Source organism: Cheilinus undulatus, linkage group 13, assembly GCF_018320785.1.
Source record: "Cheilinus undulatus linkage group 13, ASM1832078v1, whole genome shotgun sequence".
Classification (NCBI taxonomy): domain Eukaryota; kingdom Metazoa; phylum Chordata; class Actinopteri; order Labriformes; family Labridae; genus Cheilinus; species Cheilinus undulatus.
Genome location: NC_054877.1, coordinates 12,857,701 through 12,877,050, shown reverse-complemented (window position 1 = coordinate 12,877,050; position 19,350 = coordinate 12,857,701). Strand labels below are relative to the sequence as shown.

The 19,350-nt window shown below is 37.7% G+C and overlaps 1 protein-coding gene across 3 annotated transcripts in view; it reads right to left on the bottom strand.

Moving 5' to 3' along the window:
* LOC121520419 (guanine nucleotide exchange factor VAV3-like) overlaps positions 1-19,350 on the bottom strand; it is a 114,291-nt gene that overhangs the window by 76,958 nt on the left and 17,983 nt on the right. Inside the window, exons 3-9 of one of the 3 annotated variants that reach the window (XM_041803853.1) lie at positions 10,223-10,281; positions 7,704-7,769; positions 7,064-7,181; positions 5,553-5,645; positions 5,298-5,366; positions 5,112-5,215; positions 829-928 (exon numbers count right to left, since the gene is read on the bottom strand). In XM_041803853.1, the coding sequence (XP_041659787.1) occupies positions 829-928; positions 5,112-5,215; positions 5,298-5,366; positions 5,553-5,645; positions 7,064-7,181; positions 7,704-7,769; positions 10,223-10,281 (609 nt within the window). The remainder of the gene's footprint in view (positions 1-828; positions 929-5,111; positions 5,216-5,297; positions 5,367-5,552; positions 5,646-7,063; positions 7,182-7,703; positions 7,770-10,222; positions 10,282-19,350) is intronic. The other 2 variants (XM_041803854.1, XM_041803855.1) reach the window with 2 other exon arrangements.

The following is a 19,350-nucleotide window of genomic DNA, read 5'->3' as shown; positions in this document are numbered from 1 at the left end:
TTTGTGCAGGGGCATGAGAGTGTTGATAAATGCATGCTGGAATTGGACACATTTAGTTCTGTTTTATTCACATCCATCCATCCATTATCTACTGTACTTATCCCATTCAGGGTTGTGGGAGGCTGGAGCCAATCCCAGCTGTCATTGGGCAAGAGGCGGGGTACACAGGGCTAATCATGGGCTGACAGAGCTGACAAGCAGAGACAGACAATAGGTTGTGCTAGCACTTGCCCATATGAACAATTTAGAGTCACAAATTAGCCCAACATGTATGTCTTTGGACTGTGGGAGAAAGCCAGAGCACCCAGAAGAGCCCATGCATGGGAAGAATATGCAAACTCTACACAGAAAGGCCTGTCCGATGGGGATTAAAACCAGGAACATCTTGCTGTGAGGCAACTGTACTAACTGCACCACCACCATGTAGCCACTACACTATTCTCTTAAACTATATTCTATCATATCTTTCTTTATAGGTGAACTGTTCTCTATATAAAGAAAATACAAATCAATGTTATGTTTTTGATGGTGATTAATCTGTTTTTGTCTATTAAAAGGAACATGTTTGGCAGGACCAAAACTGTTTCCTGTTCTGTTTTAAAGAGCATCAACAGCCTGTTTAGATTGCATTCAGTAGTCATTTAAATATTCTATGTATTTATTTTATCTAAAATGTTTCACTTTGTAATCTATTTTCACAACTGTATACTGTTTTTTCTTTCTTTATATTTGTTTCTTCATTCATAGGCACAATGACGTTAGGATGTAATGCACAAAATGAACACAAGAGGTTGCTATAACAACAGTGCTCTCCTATAAGTGTCTCACCTCCAGCTTTAGGCGAACGTCCTCTTTCTCTTTGCAAATAATGTCTAAAACAGCAATGGCGAGCTCCACCCGGCTACAGTATATCCCATAAATGAGCAGTCTGTAATTCAGAGTTAAAAACAGTGTGTTAATCTGTGTTTATGTGAGAGTAGAGGGAAAAATACAGAGACTTAAGAGTTACTCATGATGATTAGCAACCATGTGGCTCATGTTAAAGATCATATCAAGTGTTCCTGTGATACAGAGTGTTGCATGACAGTTATAGAAACTACATCATGATATGACTGACTAGGAAATCCGCTCTCTAATATGACCAGAAAGAGTGTGAAAAAGCAGTTGTCAATAGCATTTCATCTTGACTCACTGTGTTTCAGTTTGATTGAGTTTTTTACATAGTTGCAACAGAAATTTAGAACCTTTAAAGTTAAAACAGTAACTCCTACATGCAAACAGCTGAAAATCTGTGTATAAACAGCTTCACAGCCCAAAACGTCCACTATTTATCAGATACACTTCTGTTTCTGTGTTTATGTGGAAAACTGTGAGGGAAAGTACAGGGACATTTTGGGACCTTAACTGAAATGTTCTGTTAAAGTTAAAGTTCATTTAAGAACATGGAGACTTTATTAGATTTCAGTAAGTTGTACAAAAAAAACACACTTAGTTTTTACATTTTGAGAACATTTAGAAACTGATTCGCATGTAGACTGCCATTTTTGAGGAGGCACTCTTGGTAGTGGTGTCAAATGTCCTTTCCTTTATTGCCCTCTTCACTAAAACTGTTCTCAAGTTAAAATTAAAAAGGTTAGAAGCATGATGTTTAAAGGATTTACAGTCTTTCCACTGGTCTTACTATACTCTCGTGAGGCCTGGACCCTGACTGATGGCCATAGCTGCTGGCTGGGCTCCTTTGTGGCCACTTCTCTTCAGCGCATTTTTAGGGTATCATTGGAAAGACCATGATCTAGTATTATCATGCTCAGGATAGCAGTGAAAGAAGGGTTAGCTGCTGGATACAGCAGAAGCAGCTGTGCTTTTACAGGCACCTGGCACGCCTTCCCGGGTCTGATTCAACTCACTGCATACTGGGTGCCCAGGACCCAGTGGGCTGGAACAGACATCCAGGGTGGCCACGTGTCATTGTGGAGGGATCAGCTGGGAGGATACCTGGAGAGGTGGGGCATGGGCCTGGCGCAGAAGCTTAGAGGCCACAGCGATGTGCCAAACCAGCATATGCTCCCAAACCTTAACTGACCTGAAGGATGTCACCTCATAGGAAAATATGTAGGGAAGCAGACCAATGCAATCAATTAACACTACACAGAGTGAATTGCACAACAACTGCAGTCTAGATTTAATTCATCCATCCACACACCCATCCATTATATATAGCTCCTATCAATCTTGGTGATGTCAACAGGTACCGGAGCCAATCCCAGCAGTCATTAGGTGAGAGGTACAATACACCCTGGACTGGTCGCCAGTCAAACACAGGATTACAGTACATATTGACAGACAACCAGTCACATTCGGCCTCATAGCTAAGGGCCCTTTAGAGTGATCTATCAGCCTAATATGCATGTTTCTGGATTGTGGGAGGAAGCTGTAACACCTGGAGAGAACCGATGCAAGTCCAACAGGAATTTGAACTCAGAATCTTTTTGTTGTGATGTGACAGCACCAACCACAACACCACAGCACAAGCCCTGATATATGTTTAAAGTTCAAAGTTCAAAATATGCTTTAACGGCATGTATGGTTAACACCTTTGTTGCCAAAGCAGAGTACATAAACAAAACAAAACAAAACAAAACAAATAATAATAATGACAATCACCATAACACAACTGATAATAATAAAATGTTTACAAAAAACAAAACACAACATTATTGACTATTATAAAACTTATTACTATTTCTAATCTGGTGACATTCAGAAACAAAACGTGCAGCTAGGTGTATATGTGTAGGTTCTTCAGCTAGACACAGTCTCTTTATTACTTCTGCCAAGGAGGTTATGTGATCGGGTGGGTTTGTTAGTTTGCTTGTTAGTTTGTTTGATGTTTGTTTGTTTGTTTGTTCGTTTGTTTGTTAGCAACATAACTCAAAAAGTTGCAGACGGATTTTGATGAAATTTTCAGGAAATGTCAGGAATGGCATAAGGAAGAACTGATTAGATTTTGGGACTGATCCAGATCACCGTCTGGATCCAGAAATTTTTTTTAAAGATTCTGTACTATTGGGAGATAGGACTGATGGCGGATCTCTGCGCTGTTACCACTTTACACTAGGAGATGGCGGACAGGAGTAACTTCAATCCCAGCAGCAGTTTTTGGTGCAGCAGTTTTTGGGTGTGTTTCTATTTTTGGGTGTGTGGAGTTTATAGAGTTTGAAAGATGCACGCCTAGTTGAGGAGATGAGTTGAAGCGTAACAGAGAGAAAGACTGCGAATTGTAGCGAGAATACTCACAATGCTGGGAGGAATAGAGGAATATTCACCCTCTGCCATGACTTCCAGTCGTCCGGTGATACCATGGGTGCATCTGTTGGCACACGTAGTGAAGCCAATGCTTTGCCTCACTGTGTTTCCATCCCACTGGGGAGGGAGTAATCAGCGAATGCCATTAGCCCTATCTCACTATTGGGAGATAGGGCTAATGGCGGAGGTCTGCGAGTGCTTTCTTACAGCTTCATATAGTGGGCAGATGAGGAGAAAGTGGGTTTCATCTTCAGTTTTTACCAAATCACATCGTTAACAAATTCTTTGGTCTCTAGGTTTCCATTAAAATTATCCTTTGTCTGCTAAAGAGTACTCTCTTCTCAGTAGACAATAACATTCTAATTTATTGTAGGATTCTATTTCATTTTGTCAATATTTAATGTATTAAGATTTGTTTTCTTTGTCAATAATTTTAATTTGTGTTTTGGAGAGATTTTGTAGCTCTTGGTTTTTTAGCTGATAATTTTCTTTAATATTTTTAAGGAGGTCAGTCTCTTGGCAGAGGCCGTTGCTCAGAAAGGCCAGGAGATGGTATGATTCAGGATCAGCTTGTGCTAGATGAACCTGGAACTTCATGGCTCTTTCAATCGTGTGTAGAGAAAGAGGGAATTCCCCAAGTTCTTCTCTACATGCCAGGTTTGGGCAGTTTCTGTGGACCTTTAGGGTCTCTTTACAGAACTGGAGATGACATTTTTCTGTTGTAGTTAAGTCCCAGGATGTTTGCCACTGTTTAGGACAGGGCCCCACACTTCACTTACATACATAAGAATAGGGGTAATAACATCACTGAATAATTTTAGCCAAATTTTAACAGGGGGATTAAGTTATTTAGAGATGTTTTAATGCCGTAGTAGGCTCTTCGTGCCTTATCAGTGAGACAGCTTATAGCTTTGTCAAATTTCCCTGATGCACTGATGACTACGCCCACGTAATTATACTCCATTGTATGCTGAAGTGTGCTTCTTCTGATTGTAAAATTATTTTTTGATTTTTGGGATCTGGCCTTTTTCTGAAATATCATGATTTTTGTTTTTTGTAAATTAATGTCAAGGGCCCAATCTTGACAGAACCTCTCTAACAGTGAGAGATTCTGCTGTAGTCCATGTTCTGTTGGAGACAGCAGAACCAGGTCATCTGCATACATGAGAAATTTGGTTTCTTTGCCCTGAAGGTTTAATCTGGAGCTACATGACTGTTCTAAAGCAGTGGCAAGATTGTTAATACAGATGTTGAAAAGGGTAGGGGATAAGTTACATCCCTGATGTACTCCTCTTTCTTGTTTAAAGAAAGAAATTCCCCAGTTTTACACAGCATTTGTTGTTGGAGTATTTAGATTTGATTAGGTCATATACTTTGCCTCCAATCCCACACTCAATAAGTTGATAGAACAGACCATTGTGCCAAACTGTGTCAAATACCTTTTTGAGATCTACAAAACAGGCAAATATTTTCCTTTTTATTGTTTATGAATGTGATTTTGGATGAGTGTGTGTAAGGTATAAATATGATCAGAGGTCTGATGGTTGGGTAAGAAGCCAATTTGGCTTTTAGAATTTATATTAATCTATTTTTTTTAAATGCTCTCAAAGTAAGATGCATTTTTTTCTTGTACAAAATGCATATAAAAGACTCAATCTAATAAAGTCAACATGTCTTAACATGAAGGGTTCTTTTTAAGGTTATCACTGAGACATAACTGCAGAAAAACAAAAATTAAGCATTCAAGGCAATTTTGTGCTCCTTAAATGCAAGAAAAAGGTTGAATGATGAGCGTTCGTGGATACCTGTCTTTGTAGTTGATGAAGATTTGGTAGAGATTTAAGGCATTTTTGTTTAAGATGGAGTCCTGCACGTCAACCATCAGGCTCTTGTGAACTTTGACCAGGTCCTGCATCAAAGAAAGCAAATTATCTGCAGCTGAAGGTAAACCATTAACTTCTCATGTCATGTTAGAAATAAATACAACTTACTGGAATGTTGACAAAAACCTTGTCGATTTCAGCAGCAGAGAAAAATTTCTTCAGGGGATTTAGGAAATACTAGAGGGGGATGGGACAGAACAAGGGAAAAAATAAGAACCTCAATGAAATATGGTGCTTTTTTTAATCGATTCACGTAAACCAATGTTCAACAAGGAACAGTATCCATTACAACCTTGGTTACTGCTATTGCAAAATTTAAATTCCAAAATTGAGTAAACAGTACATGATCTCACTGTTGAGTACCTTCTCTATGGACTCCAGAGTCTCTGTGTACTTCTCCTCTGTTTGCTTGATCTCTGTAAGGCAGCAGCTGCGGACATCCAACTCTGCCTGCTTCTAGAAAGACCAAAAACTTAGAAAAGTGCTGCACTTACATAAATTCTTACATTTTAACATCATCAGTATTTACTTCAATCACTCTGTACAGGTAATCATAAAGACAAAAATATAAAAGAGAGTGGGCCTAAATAAGAACCCTATGGAACTCCAATCACATAAAAGTGTTAGAAAAAAGAATACTTTAATGGTAATATGCAGATAATATCAAAACACTAAGTAATCAAATATATCTTGACACTTATACATGCTGTTTAGCACACAATAAAATAACATCTACATTCTGTTTTCTGTTTCTATTGCTGGTTTGCATACTGCATTATCAACCTAGATTCCATGTTATATTTTATCTTTCTATTGCACCATACTTTGCACAAGTTGTATTAAAATTAATCTTAAACCTTAAATATTTCTGTTGTGCTATGCCAGTTTTCCCCAAACTTAATAATCTGCGGCCCAATTTGACACCTGAAACTCCTCTGCAGGCTCACCAAAACCTTTTTACAACTGTAACATGAGACTATAAATATCTAACGCTTTTATTTATCTCATTACCAGAGAATTTCAATGTGAAATGCAAAATAAAAAAAATGACGTCATCCCCGTCTCACATTAAAAATGTGCAGCAACAGCTCCTAGACATCCATGACAATGGCTGGCTATTGAAGTAATCTAAATAGAATTTCCCTTGACACTGAAACTTAACTATAAAATTAAAAGGATAAATTGATGTAAAGTTTTGTGGCAAAAAAAATCATGCACATTTTCGCAAAGTATCATTTGTTTCTGTACAAAGATAATGGTATCATGTCTATAATCATCACAGGGAAAACTTTGTTTTAAATTCTTAGCACTTTATTACCAGATATACATTCTGGTTTTAAAAAATGCCTCGAAATATGAACTGCTCTGTTTCTGTGCTCCTCTCATCCATCATGTATGAGAGCAGTCGCATCACTTTCTGCTCATTTAGGGTTTTTAACATGATAGTAAATATTTCTGTGCTTCTGTCTATCAGTTGTAAGTGACTGCATAAATATCCCGATAGGAGTCGCAGGGGGGCTGGAGCCCATCCCAGCTGTAATTGGGCGAGAGGCACGGTACACCCTTGACTGGTTGCCAGTAAACCGCAGGGCTGACATATAGAGACAGACATCCAAGCACACTCACATTCACACCTACAGCCAATTTAGAGTGATCAATTAACGTAACAAGCATGTCTTTGGTGGTGGGAGGAAGCCAGAAAACCCAGAGAGAACCCACAGAAGCAACCCGAGAAGCAATTTACAATTTCATTGTACTAGGCCAAATATAAGTCTGAAATTTTAATAATAAGTTAAAAATGACTTATTTTCCCCAGTAATATGTCCATCATTGAGTTTAATGTACCTATGTGTGGGAGTGACTTCATACTGTACCGAAGGGGGATGTTGCTCCGTCCTCATGAGGTCTTCATAGATCTCCCCACCTGCGTTATCTTCCTCTAACCCATAAACAGCTGCATACAAGTCGTCCTCATCCTCCAGAGAATTCTCACTACCACACAAATGACCACAAGATTGCACATTTATATTTCTAAGGTGTTAGATTGTATTGAAATATATAAACAGAGAATGCAAAATTGATAGAGCCATGCGTAAGATATGAAGAATCAGGACTTGGGTTGCTTTTTTTCTCATCAACATATCATTAATTTCTAATCCCTGCATGTACTAGAAATAAATTCAAATGCAAAATTCAAAGACCACACTCTCTGAAACTGTAATGTGACATGAAGGTAATACAAATATGATATCTTTTCTCGACCCTGATTTCTTCTTGTCTGACTATCAAACTGTCAACAGCACCCATCCAGAATCTTGATGTGGGCGGTTTGCAAGCACTCAGCTGAAACATGCAGAATTACTCATACGTTCCCTCTGACAGTAAGAGAGGAACAGAGCCAAGCCTTTTATCAAAACATGTGGGTGTCAGACCCCTGGAGAGCGTGGATGAGCAGAAATAATCACGTTCTATCAACACCAGTAATGGCCCCGTAGAGAGGAGCCTCGTACATACTCAATCAAGTCTTCCAGATTATTGTAAATGTCCTCGTCTTTTAGGCTCTCCTCGGTCGGGAACGGCCTGGAAATGACAGAAAAGCAGCATGAGGTGGGGAAAGAAACTCAGCAATGAAACAGATATTAATGAAGAAGAGAGGGCAGGGAAGTAACTTCTGATGTCTTAAAATATATTCAACATCCACAGCAGCTTAATGTGCTACAGCAAAAGAAGGATTAAAACTGGCCCCATCTTGTTTTAATACTGTAAATGTCTTCATTTATAAATACCCTTGGAGGGGGCTCTTTTAAACAGCTCATAAAGCACTTTCCTTTCCTTTCTACAAGTTCAACCCCTTTTTTATCTGGTTTTATGATGTTTATCAAATTTATTCCACAAGTGATTTTACATTCTAATACATGCTGTATTTATTTATTCTTATAATTGGTCCCAATTAATAATTGTGTCAAATCATTTTTTTTTGCTGATATTTTATATGTCGTCCATGCATTTGTTTGCATAATTGGCCCATTTTGTAAAACGACTAAAGAATGCTTAAGAACGACATAACGTAAACTACGGCGACTGTAGACATGTTGGTACTTTTGTTGTTTTTGAAAAGAAAACAACTCACTGCTGTTCTTTGCTCTTCTTTTAACGAAGAAATTTCGTCAAGTTCTAATAAAACTGGCGCTTAAGCAGCATCCACGCTAATGTCTTCCACGATGATTGCATCTGCCTCTTCTTGCTGATCGCTTACATCACGACTCTGCCGTGCCCGGAAGTACTGCCCCTCAACGCTGATTGGTCCTGTCACTTTCTAACTGGGCCCAAATGGTTCAGACGGGAGCTTTGCAAGATGGATTTGCCAGTAAGAAACACAGAAGTGGGTAAATCCACCTGCTTTGCAAGGTTAGTGAATGCAATATCTTAACCCCTTAAAGCCTGAAAACACAAATTATAGCCAGAAAAATTATAATTTTTTGGAACTGAAACGTTCATTTAACTTTCTACTGACATTTTAAAAAATTCAAATTTCCATAAAATTTCACAAATACATTTTTAGCATCTCATTTCATTCATTAGGTGTTTTTGGTAACTGATAATCCACTTGAGGGCATTTTTATCATTTATCAGATTGTATTCAGAAGTTTTTTTGAGTAATTTATTGAGCATATTGATTAGATAAAGGTATCATAAAAGTATGTATCAAATATGCAACAACAGGCGTTAAGGGGTTAAGAACATTTTGAAGGATTTTCTCCAACTTTACAAGATGGCCCACTATGACTCAAAAATGAACTGATTTGATAACACGACTGCAAAAACTACCCCTGCTTTTCTTCTTGCCCAGACACAGTTATTGCACTGTTCAGCACTGAGTAACTCAGGGCGCCTTGTAACTGCAAGGCAGTGATTCCAGTTTCGTATTCACCGTATCTTCTTAATCTTATTTCTACTCTGTACAGCACTTTGACTTGCTCTTTGTATGATTTGTGCATTGCAAATGAACTTGTCCTTCCACTGTAACTGTACGTAAATGAAAGAAAATCTTACAAACATTAAACATTTTTAAAAGCATTATTTTTTCAATTCTTTTTTTGAGGGCTGGTGTTTTGGAGAGCACTAGACTGTTGACAGCACAGGAAATCAGGCAGCTTAGAAGACTAGCTTTTATATATGAGGTACAACCTGATGGCCAGGGGGCCACATGTTGCCCTCCATCTCATTCAATGCCACCTTCAAGTCAATTTAAACACCAATTCATTAGAAAAATGGAGGAGACATGACATCTGTCATGAGAACATCCATAGAAACATTTCTCTTACAATCTTTGATTACTAATTTATATTTAGTAAATTAGTAAATATAATTGGCTTTGTTTCTGTAAAACTTTTTTATGCATTAATAAATGCACTTGCAATCCAAATAAAATATGCATGTAAAACATTTCAAAATAACTAATTATCACGTTCAATGCAATGAAAAAGCGTCTTGAAATTGATTCACATAATTCTGCCTTTATCTCATTAAATCTGCACTCTTTATTTGCACTTGAGTTCAAATATATAAAAGATTGTTATATGAATGATCATTAAAACAACATATTCTTCCTTTCAAAGAATGATTAGTAATTACAATGGTAAAATTGAGAACACATCACAATTTGCAACAACTTGGCAAACTTTACGTTATTTAACCGTAACAGAAAGTCAGATACTAATGAACAAGATTCTCATTAATCCCCTTTTTTTCCATTAGTGTGTATTGTATTGTATCCTAACAACTTTGAACTTTTCAAGACTTTTTGAAATGTCCTAGCTGTTAATGTGTATCAATTTCTTGTGATAAGGAAAAAAGTAGTAAAACTAGTAATCTTATAAGGCTGTGGAGATGGATTTGAGGTTCCGGTAGAGGTTGCAGAACTAGCAGTGTTCTTTGCTAAATATGTGTATGAAAAAACATTTTTACTAACTTTATGACAAGTCAATTGATATCAAGTCTGTGTTTTTTTTTTGTAATGTTGAATCACTTACTTGAATCCTCCTTGCTGTGCGATCGCTGTGTGCGAGAGCTTCGATAGGGTGTCCATTACCTGAATAAAAAAGAAAAGTGCATTGATTATGCTTTTTGAATAAGTGAACAAAGAAGGGTGAGGATAAAGGAGCAGATATGATAAGATATACTTTATATTCCCAGAAGGGACATTTGCATGATAATACTGAACAGTAAACAAACGGCTCTGTTCAACTTAATGCACTGTAAGAACAAGCCAAAAATACAGGACTAGCAAGAAACACTAGAAATGCAGGACTAAATATTTCAATTTTTTTAAGGGAACACAAGTCACTTGTGCCCTTATGCAAGGATAACTGCTAAGTGAGCTTGACATCACAGGACAATGACAGTTGTGAGAATAGTCTTTACTGTGCATCACCCTTAAGCCCGTTTCAGACTGGGAGCGAGACACACACGTCTCGACCGCGACACACCTGGATTTTCAGTTTGACTGCATGTTAACAAGTCAGGGCTTTCAGACTGCCTGCATGTGCACCGCATCTCGCGCGCCTGATACGCACGGCTCAGGTGTGGAGAGTTTGAGGTTTAGAGCAGCAAAACACGCTCCCAGTCTGAAATGGGCTTTCTTCAATGGGGATCAAGCTAAGGTTGTAGCAGTGTGACTGAGGTTACAAGGAAAGATCACTTAAACCAGTAGATCTTTCACTTGGTTCTGACATCTACCTTAAGGGAGTGTTACAGAGAGATTTTGTTCCCTAATGCTTTGCTCAAGTTAAATGTTTCATTCACCACCTTCTGGGGAGTAAAAAACATTCCTTTTAAAATCCAAGTCCTTATTTTAATTGGGAAACAATTTTTCTCAAGCTCTGATATATTTTACTGTCCACTTTGGCTGGAGGGCACTAAAGTGTCTGATACACACAAATACAGTAGCTATAATGTTTTATCACAAAAAAACAAATGCATTAACCTGATATGAGCTCAGAAAAGGTGAAAATCAATGCACAGTAAGTTTTACTAAGCTGTCTAATGGAGTATTAATGTGCAAGCAATAGCTGCAAACATCCCATACTTTCACACCTTGACACCACCAACTGACAGCAGACAAGTGAAGAACAACCACTTTAAACGTAGCAGTAAATCAGAAACCAACTAGCTACTACCACTATAAGAAGCATTTTAACACCTCAGCAACTATTAACTGTGTACCTGATGGGCCACTACAACACCTCCTACCTCAGCAGACAGCTGCACATTAGCAAACACCACGATATGACAAAGTAAGAAAGTCACTGTGACTTAGGAATTAAGATATGATGATATGTATTTCTCTCTCATATCCTTTCATCAATTTCTGGTCTAATATGGCCAAAAAATGACATTAAAACAAAGGAAGATTGGTTATGGCCCATGTTGGCAATTATCTTTGCAACAAGCAAAGGCTCCTTTTAAAAAGTCAACTGGAAGTTAGCAGTTTTCATGCAAAAAATACTGCAAGTCATATACTACTACTCTGTTTCTTGTGTTGTGCTCTGTACTTTCAGCAAAAAGTATTTCACCATAAGATGTTTTGTCATAGTAATGATTAAAATATGATAGAGAAACTCTCTCTGGGGTACTTTTTAGTTTGATTGCTAACAAGAAAACTTCACACAAATAATTTGTCAGACTTTTGTCTATTGACTGGCTTAAGTGGCCATCAGTTTTCCTATGAAACCTACATACTTTAGAAAGTAGTGAACAAAGCCTGAATTACATGACCCATTTGTTTATTGAAGGCGGAGCTGTAAGACGTCAGCCTAATCTTGCAAAGAAGATGGATTCGCCTGTTTCTGTGTTTTCTCACTGGCGAATCCATCTTGCAAAGCTCCCATCTGAACAGACTGGGTCTTGTTAGTAAGTGACAGGACCAATCAGAAGTAAGAGGTAGGCAAGCAGAGACAAGAGGCGGGTGCAATTATGGCAGAATAGATTAGTGCGGATGCTGCTAAAGAACCAGTTTTATCAGAACTTGACAACATTTCTTTGTTATAAGAAGAACAAGTTTTTTTGTTTTGTTTTGTTTTGTTTTTCAAAAACGACCAAAGTCGTGTACTGGCACGTCTACAGTCGTCATGGTTTGGGTTATGAAGTTCTCTATGGAGTGTACTCCTCGGCAGCAGCGCACACCCACGACGTCACGTTTTGTTGCTCTGATTGGCCTGTAAAGATGTGACAGACAGAACATTCATCCAATCACCCTCCAACGTTTTTTCAAAGTTTCTGCCCTTTCCCAAACACAGTCTATGGGAGGTTTACCAGATGGCGTGCCACGTTAATGATGGCTACCATGCTGAAATACTCTCCCAAACAAATACAACATGCTGGCTCGCTGTCAAATCAGCCACACCCATAATTATAGACAACTCGTATCCTTCTTAAAACCAAAACAGATAAGTTATAAAGAAAGTTTAACCCCCATACAGTGTGTGTCCATAAAAACAAACTATTATTGATTGAGTGGCTTGATTTTCCACCATGAAGGCAGCCATTTAGTGATGACAAGTAATTTTTGGTTGTTGTCTTGACATCTTAACAAGGCCTGCACTCAGAAATTTAATGGTAATATATCATCATATGCTCCTTACCTCCTTGCAATACATGTATCCATACAATGCTAAAGAATTAACATATTATAATAATAGACCTTGTCGACAATACTGTGAAGGCAGTTTAAAAATGCACTATCTTTACAGTGCAGGGAACAAAAAAATCAAACAGGTAGAAAAAGATGCCAAACCTCATAAACAGCTGTGCACGCCTCAAACCAAAACAAGTTACCTGTAACACGGATAGAAAGTCTATCTACTGCTAGCAACTGAAAGCAAACAAACTGGATTATTTTGAGTCATTCAAAAACACCAGGAAGTCAGTGGCTGGACATGAGTCGTGCTTTACGCAAGCTGTGCAAAAACAGGGTAAAATACAGCAGCAACACCAATCTTCACCTGTACATGACAAGACACCAGGCTAATAGCAGTTAGCAAAACAACAGCTAGGCTCGCTACAATGAGCCAGTGTCTGCCATCACATCCGACACTGAATGGTGCTATTAAGTCAAAGTTTTCCTTTTACGCTTTATTTGTAAAGACGAGCTATGCAGCTTATCTGATAACAAAGGCTTTCAGGCAGCTGCTTCAGGAGTGTGAGTAATCCCAACTTAATTACAAAAATTAAAAGTTTTAAAGTATAGGGTCCTTCAAACTTTGCCTTTTGCCATTTCAGTGGTTCTTACTTGTATCTAAGAAAAGCCAAAATCCTGGCCCCCACACCCCAAGAGCGACAGATCATTAATCAGCATCAGTCTTAACTGTTTCATTGATATAACCCTAAGAAAACAGGCCTACATGTTTATATACCAAAAGACCTTTGTATGAACTATTTAAGTAGAGTTTTGTCATTATCTTAGGAAATGTTTGCCAATCTAATTTTGTAAACCTCCAAACGGAGGTGCTGTTGTTCGGCTGCCAAAAACAAGAGTCGCAAATATTGACTAAAGCTATAATAAAGCAGCAATTAAGTAGTTCATACAAAGGCCTTTTAATGAGCAAAGCATGCATAGGCTTTTTTTAGGGTTTTATCAGTGAAACAAATCTTTTGATGGCACTGTGTCACGTTTTCTTCGCTCTTGGGTTCTTGGGGACTCCACTTTTGTTAGGTACATACAGGGGGTGCTCCAAGGAAAAATGGTTGGGAAACACTGCTCTACAGCAACGAACCGCTGTCGTGGTTAATTATTTGATGGAAAAGTTTAATAGCCAAAATCAACATCTTTCACAATACACATTGTATCATAGCCTCTCGTAGCCTTGTGTACATATTGTATTGTGAGGCTGTGGGAAAAACCCAGCCCTAATCTCATTTTATTTTTGTCTCATCCAGATATTTTGACCCTGGTCTTCCCATGATAATAACTTTATATCTGTAGATCTCAAGAAACTATTGAATTTAACTTATTATGAAGGAAAATGGAGCCAAATAAAGTAGACAGAAGTCCTATTAGGGCACCCACATGTATTGTAATCATTTTATTCAGTGCTGATTCATTAGAGTGAGTTAAATGAACATCTCTTAGAGTACTGAATTAAGTGATCTTATCTCTTTAATTTGTTTTCTTGTGGACAAACACTCAGAGCGAGAGATACAAGCACAGGAAAGGGTCACATAGGCTTACCTCAGACTCTCACACCTTTGCAAAAGACTGAGCATACTGCTGGTGGAGATTTTTGTGCGACATATAAAGAAAAAGAAATTGAAGAAAGTCTGATCTGTTTGCACTACATACATATTTCAAGATCTCCTTTAGCTTCTGTCATAATATAAAACTGAAAATCTCCCACCCTAAAGTAACTGAAGTCATGTTTTTCACAGTTACATTCAATTGAAATAAGTACATTTTAATTCTGATGCGAAAAAACTCTACTTAAAGCTCATGTGTGGATGTGTACCGTTAGATTTAAGCAAGGATTTTCCCCATGTGTGCCATAATCCTTGTTGCACATTTGAGTGTTTGTAACCGCAATTGACACTGAAGAGCTGGACTGATGGATGGAAAACTGTGCTAAAGTAATCCTTAGACTGGACATCAGTTTGATCCAGTCTGATACGACATCATTACCAAGCAGACGGATGAACCACAGGATGCTTTCATCAACTTACTTGTCGCTTTTCAAGCAAACATGCACTGATGGTTCACACAGTGCACTCATGAGACACTTAAGGATAAGGGCAAATGAAGTATGTAGTATGAGTGGAATAATGTATGCTAAATATACACAGAGAAAGTCAGTAAATGATGTATGCATCAAGGAGATTATCTAATGTAAATTTGATGCTATTAAAATGCAGCAAATGGAATAATTTAATGCTTTATAAAAGCTCAGATTAACTCTATATTGCTATTTTTTCCACTGGCTTTCAACAGGCTTCTTAAAATAATTCCTTATAAGGATTTCGGCATGCAGCCATGGTTAAAAAGAAAGTTAGATGGGGTAATATATAGCAGCTCGTCTATCTGCAGTGTATCTCTTCTTCCTGTGTGAATGAGTGCTGTGGCTTTGACTGATGAACCCAGGTGTTACTGAGCCTTGAAAGAGTTGTCTTTGAAGAATTCAGACATCAGCTTCAAAACTAAAAAGCCCCCTAATTCTTCAGAAGTTATTTACAGCAGCCTAGCAAATAACCTTCCTGTAACAAAACCAGAATTTTGCATCTCTAGTGAGACGATTTCACTTATTTGCAATGAGGGGGTGTACTTAGAGAGACTGTAATACAAGATAGCTGGAACACTCACTTAAAGGTTAAATGAGTCAAGAAAATGCAAAGCTATTCACTGATTTGCTCAACATTATGTTCTCATTTGCTTTAAAAACAACAGATAATAAGATATTATAAGACTTGATTGATTTCTGTGGTATATTTGCATAAGGAAGAATGTGGTAGCCCTAGTGTAATTTCATTCATATCACAGCTATCATTAGTGCTTTAACAGTATTTGTTGACACCTAACAGAGATAAGCAGTTATTTTTCAAAGGCAGATAGCGATGAGTAGGTAGACCTACGTCAGAAGAGAAAAATAATGTGAACCATTTAAGAAGAGTACAAGGAGTTGTAACAAAATAACACAAAAATAGCACATTAGTTCACTTTGTGGAATGCATTATAAATCTTGTGAGTCTGTCTTATGTTTTTCTCACACCTGACTTGTTCGATGATCTGACACTTCATTTCAGCTGCACTCAATTTGAGCGACAAAGCCACATGCTGAGCTTGAGACCAGATACTGTGGTGAGTGTGGCCTCTTTCCAAAACGTGACATAGAAATGTTAACAAACAAAATAAAAGTAGTAGCACAGTCTTTCATTTATGTATGTTAGGTATGTTAGGCAAGTAGGCAAGACAAAGTTAAGCATGTAGTAACATAATCTTATAAATGCCTGACTTTGCGCAAATAAACAGGCAGATGTATTAACATGTTAACCAACAATAAGCAGTGTTTAAGTCTCTTTTCTAAGAACCTGTATATACCAGTGAGATAAAATCTTCTTCTTTGTGTAATCTTCAGAAGGCGCCAAAAGAGGCACATTTTTGGTTTATGATGAGTGTGACCTTTTCGTTTAATTCCTCACAAAAGTCTGAAAAAAAGATGTAACGATCAAATATCACCTTTCTTATTTTTTTGGGCTCAGAGGACACCCATGTCATGCATATTTATAGATAGATTAAATTTTGTTCCCCAAGGACTGTGCTGCCAACTAAGTGATAGTTTTAAGAATAAAGAGTTTACAGGATAGAAAACCGTTAAAGGGACAGAGGTGATGTAAACAAACCAGCTTTGGCTGATCTACCAGTATTTCTATATGAAGGCCAGATAGATCATGCATAGTACACATAGCAGGACTGGGCAATATGGATCCAATACCATATCTTGATATTTCTTAGCAGAAGGGTAATGCATGATAAATACACAGTTTAAGCAGAGCAGATATTTGTACATAATCACCATTTGCATGCACAAGAGATATCCACTAGTAGAGCCCTCCCATATGCAGCACAGTAAATCTGTCTAAAAATCAGGCAATTGTTTTAGCATTTCTCTGCAGATCTCTGCTGCCAATATTATCCTGTAATCCTGCACTCAAGGATGATGGCTGATATATGCTACCTCATTAACACTAAGCCCTCAATGCATGCAGTTCACCTGCTACAAATGCAGAAAACTGAGTGAGATATTTCAACGAGTGGTGTTACATGAGATACTTTCTAAAACAAACTGTTGATGAATACAGCCATAGGAGCAGAAACACAAAACTATAAAGAATGAGGAATAAGAGAGGGCAGGATGGCCATCGAGATTCTGTGTAGGACAATGACATGGCAGAATTTTTTTAATGAAAAGAAATAACACCTTGTTGCCGCAGTACCGGTAATTCATGTTTAATCAAAACTGATGTTTATATTGTATTTTATTTTTCTACTATATACAGTATATGTTTAAATAATAATCTATTTAAGTTACTAGCCTCTTAAGACTTTTTTATCCTCATAATTTTTAGATTAAGTCTTTTATCTGTTTGCATCAAACACCAAATCAAATTCCTTATATGTGAAAACGTACTTGGCAATAAAACTTGATTCTGATTCTTTGGTTCTAATGACAAAACTAGCTTCTACACACCTTTTAGACTGTAAAAAAAAAAACATTAAAACATTTCCATTTTAAGGTTGTCACAATTTGCTCCACTAAATACCATGTATTTCAATATTATACCTCCATTATATTAATGGTCAGGGTTTTTTAAAAAGTACAGAAACTCAATGAATGTATGTCGTATTTATAAGAACAAGAAGAAGAAAGAAAGCAACTTCTAAAGTGCATAATTACATTGGCAACATTTAGGTCAGTTCACTTTTCCAAATGTGTATTTGTGCAACTCAGACTGTGTGAAGGAGTTTTTCCTGTAAATCTCTACAATTAAAACTAATACATTGACTAGTTTGGGGTCTAGTATTTTGTTTTAGCCAAACCATCATCAAAATAATTGAATTCCAAGAGAAAATAAACATGCTCCTAGAGTGATTTTAAAGTTTATAGTTCCCCATTTGGACAAATGATTTAAAATAGATTATGAAGTCAAAACAAGGGATGAGTGTTGAAATCCAGTACCATGATTGTAGCAGTAAAAATGTATCTTATACCTACTGTACCAAGTTACACAGCAGATTTCAGTGCTTCATTTTGGTACCCTTTACTTTTATGTTCTCTTGGTATCTTTTTAAGATATTTCTCTGATTCCTTTCTGATTAAAAGAAGGCTTGTATTCTGGCGATGGTTTAGCTCATTGGGTAGAGCAGATGTCCATATACTGAGGTTATATAGTCTGTGATGCATTGGCTGCAGGATCCAAGTCTTGGCATTATTTGGTGCATGTCTTCCCCCTCACTCTCTCTCCCCCCATGTTTCCTGTCTCTTTTCAGCTGTCCTATCAAAGAAAGGCAAAAACGCCCAAATAATAATGTTCAAAAACAAAGAAAGCTTTTATTCAACCCCGTCTTTTAGCACACTTTTTCTCTAACAAGTATTAATTTAGGCACTGCTAAGGCACCAAAACATTCAAAAAGTATTGATTTAGCACTGATATTGGAAAAAACTCAAATGTCTGCTTTGAGAATGCCAAAATTAGCTTTAGCTGTACTAACTAAAACCATGATAAAACACTTATGAAAAGTTCATAAGCCTGGTATTCAGATGGTCGCCAGAAAATAAAAAATTCTGCCCTTGCCTTTGCTATCAAATTGCACTCCTGTGTTCACCTCAATTGAATGAATAGATATTTAGCTTTTAGAGTGGATGCAGACATGATATAATGTAGGTAATAATAAAACCACAGTTTTTCCTCCTCCCTTCATCTCTCTGGTCTCCTGCCTGTCACACTCAAACAGCGTGGCCCAGGGTGAAGCCTGTAGTATCTCAGCAGGGGAATGTAGGTTAGCGAGCTCTCATTAGATATTCAGCGGACTAATACTCGGTCGACGGGCAGAGTTGGCACAACGCAGCCCAAGTGGATTACACTGGCTAAGATTTGAGATGTTCTCTTTTGGATGTTTTCTGGAAAATAAGGAAGAGATTGAATATTTCTTGTTTGGCTTTGTGACCCTTCCTGCGAGCAGCCCAGTGGCTTTGACCTGCAGACTGACATGTTTATAACTCATGGTGCAGTGCAATCCCCCTCCCACTCAGGAAGCGTGTTTGTTTGATGGACAACCCTTGAACATGACTGAGATTATGCAGCCCAGCTTGGATGTAGTGTACATATTTGCAGGCAGCACCTCCCCTATGGGATTATCAGCAGGCAGATTAACTGGAAGCTTCTTTAGAACACAACACAGTGAAGTGAAAGAAAAGAGAGTGTGTGGGAAACGGCACGCAAAGCTCAGCCTCTCACACTTCAAGAGAACCAGTGACCGCTGTCTATTTCCTGCATGGAGGGTAAAAAGTTTTTCAATCATGTAATGAGCAAAATTCCAAAATAGTCATGACAATGTGTGAATGTGAATATAAACAGAATTTAGGGATTTGCAAATCCTTTTCAAGATCATGCTTCA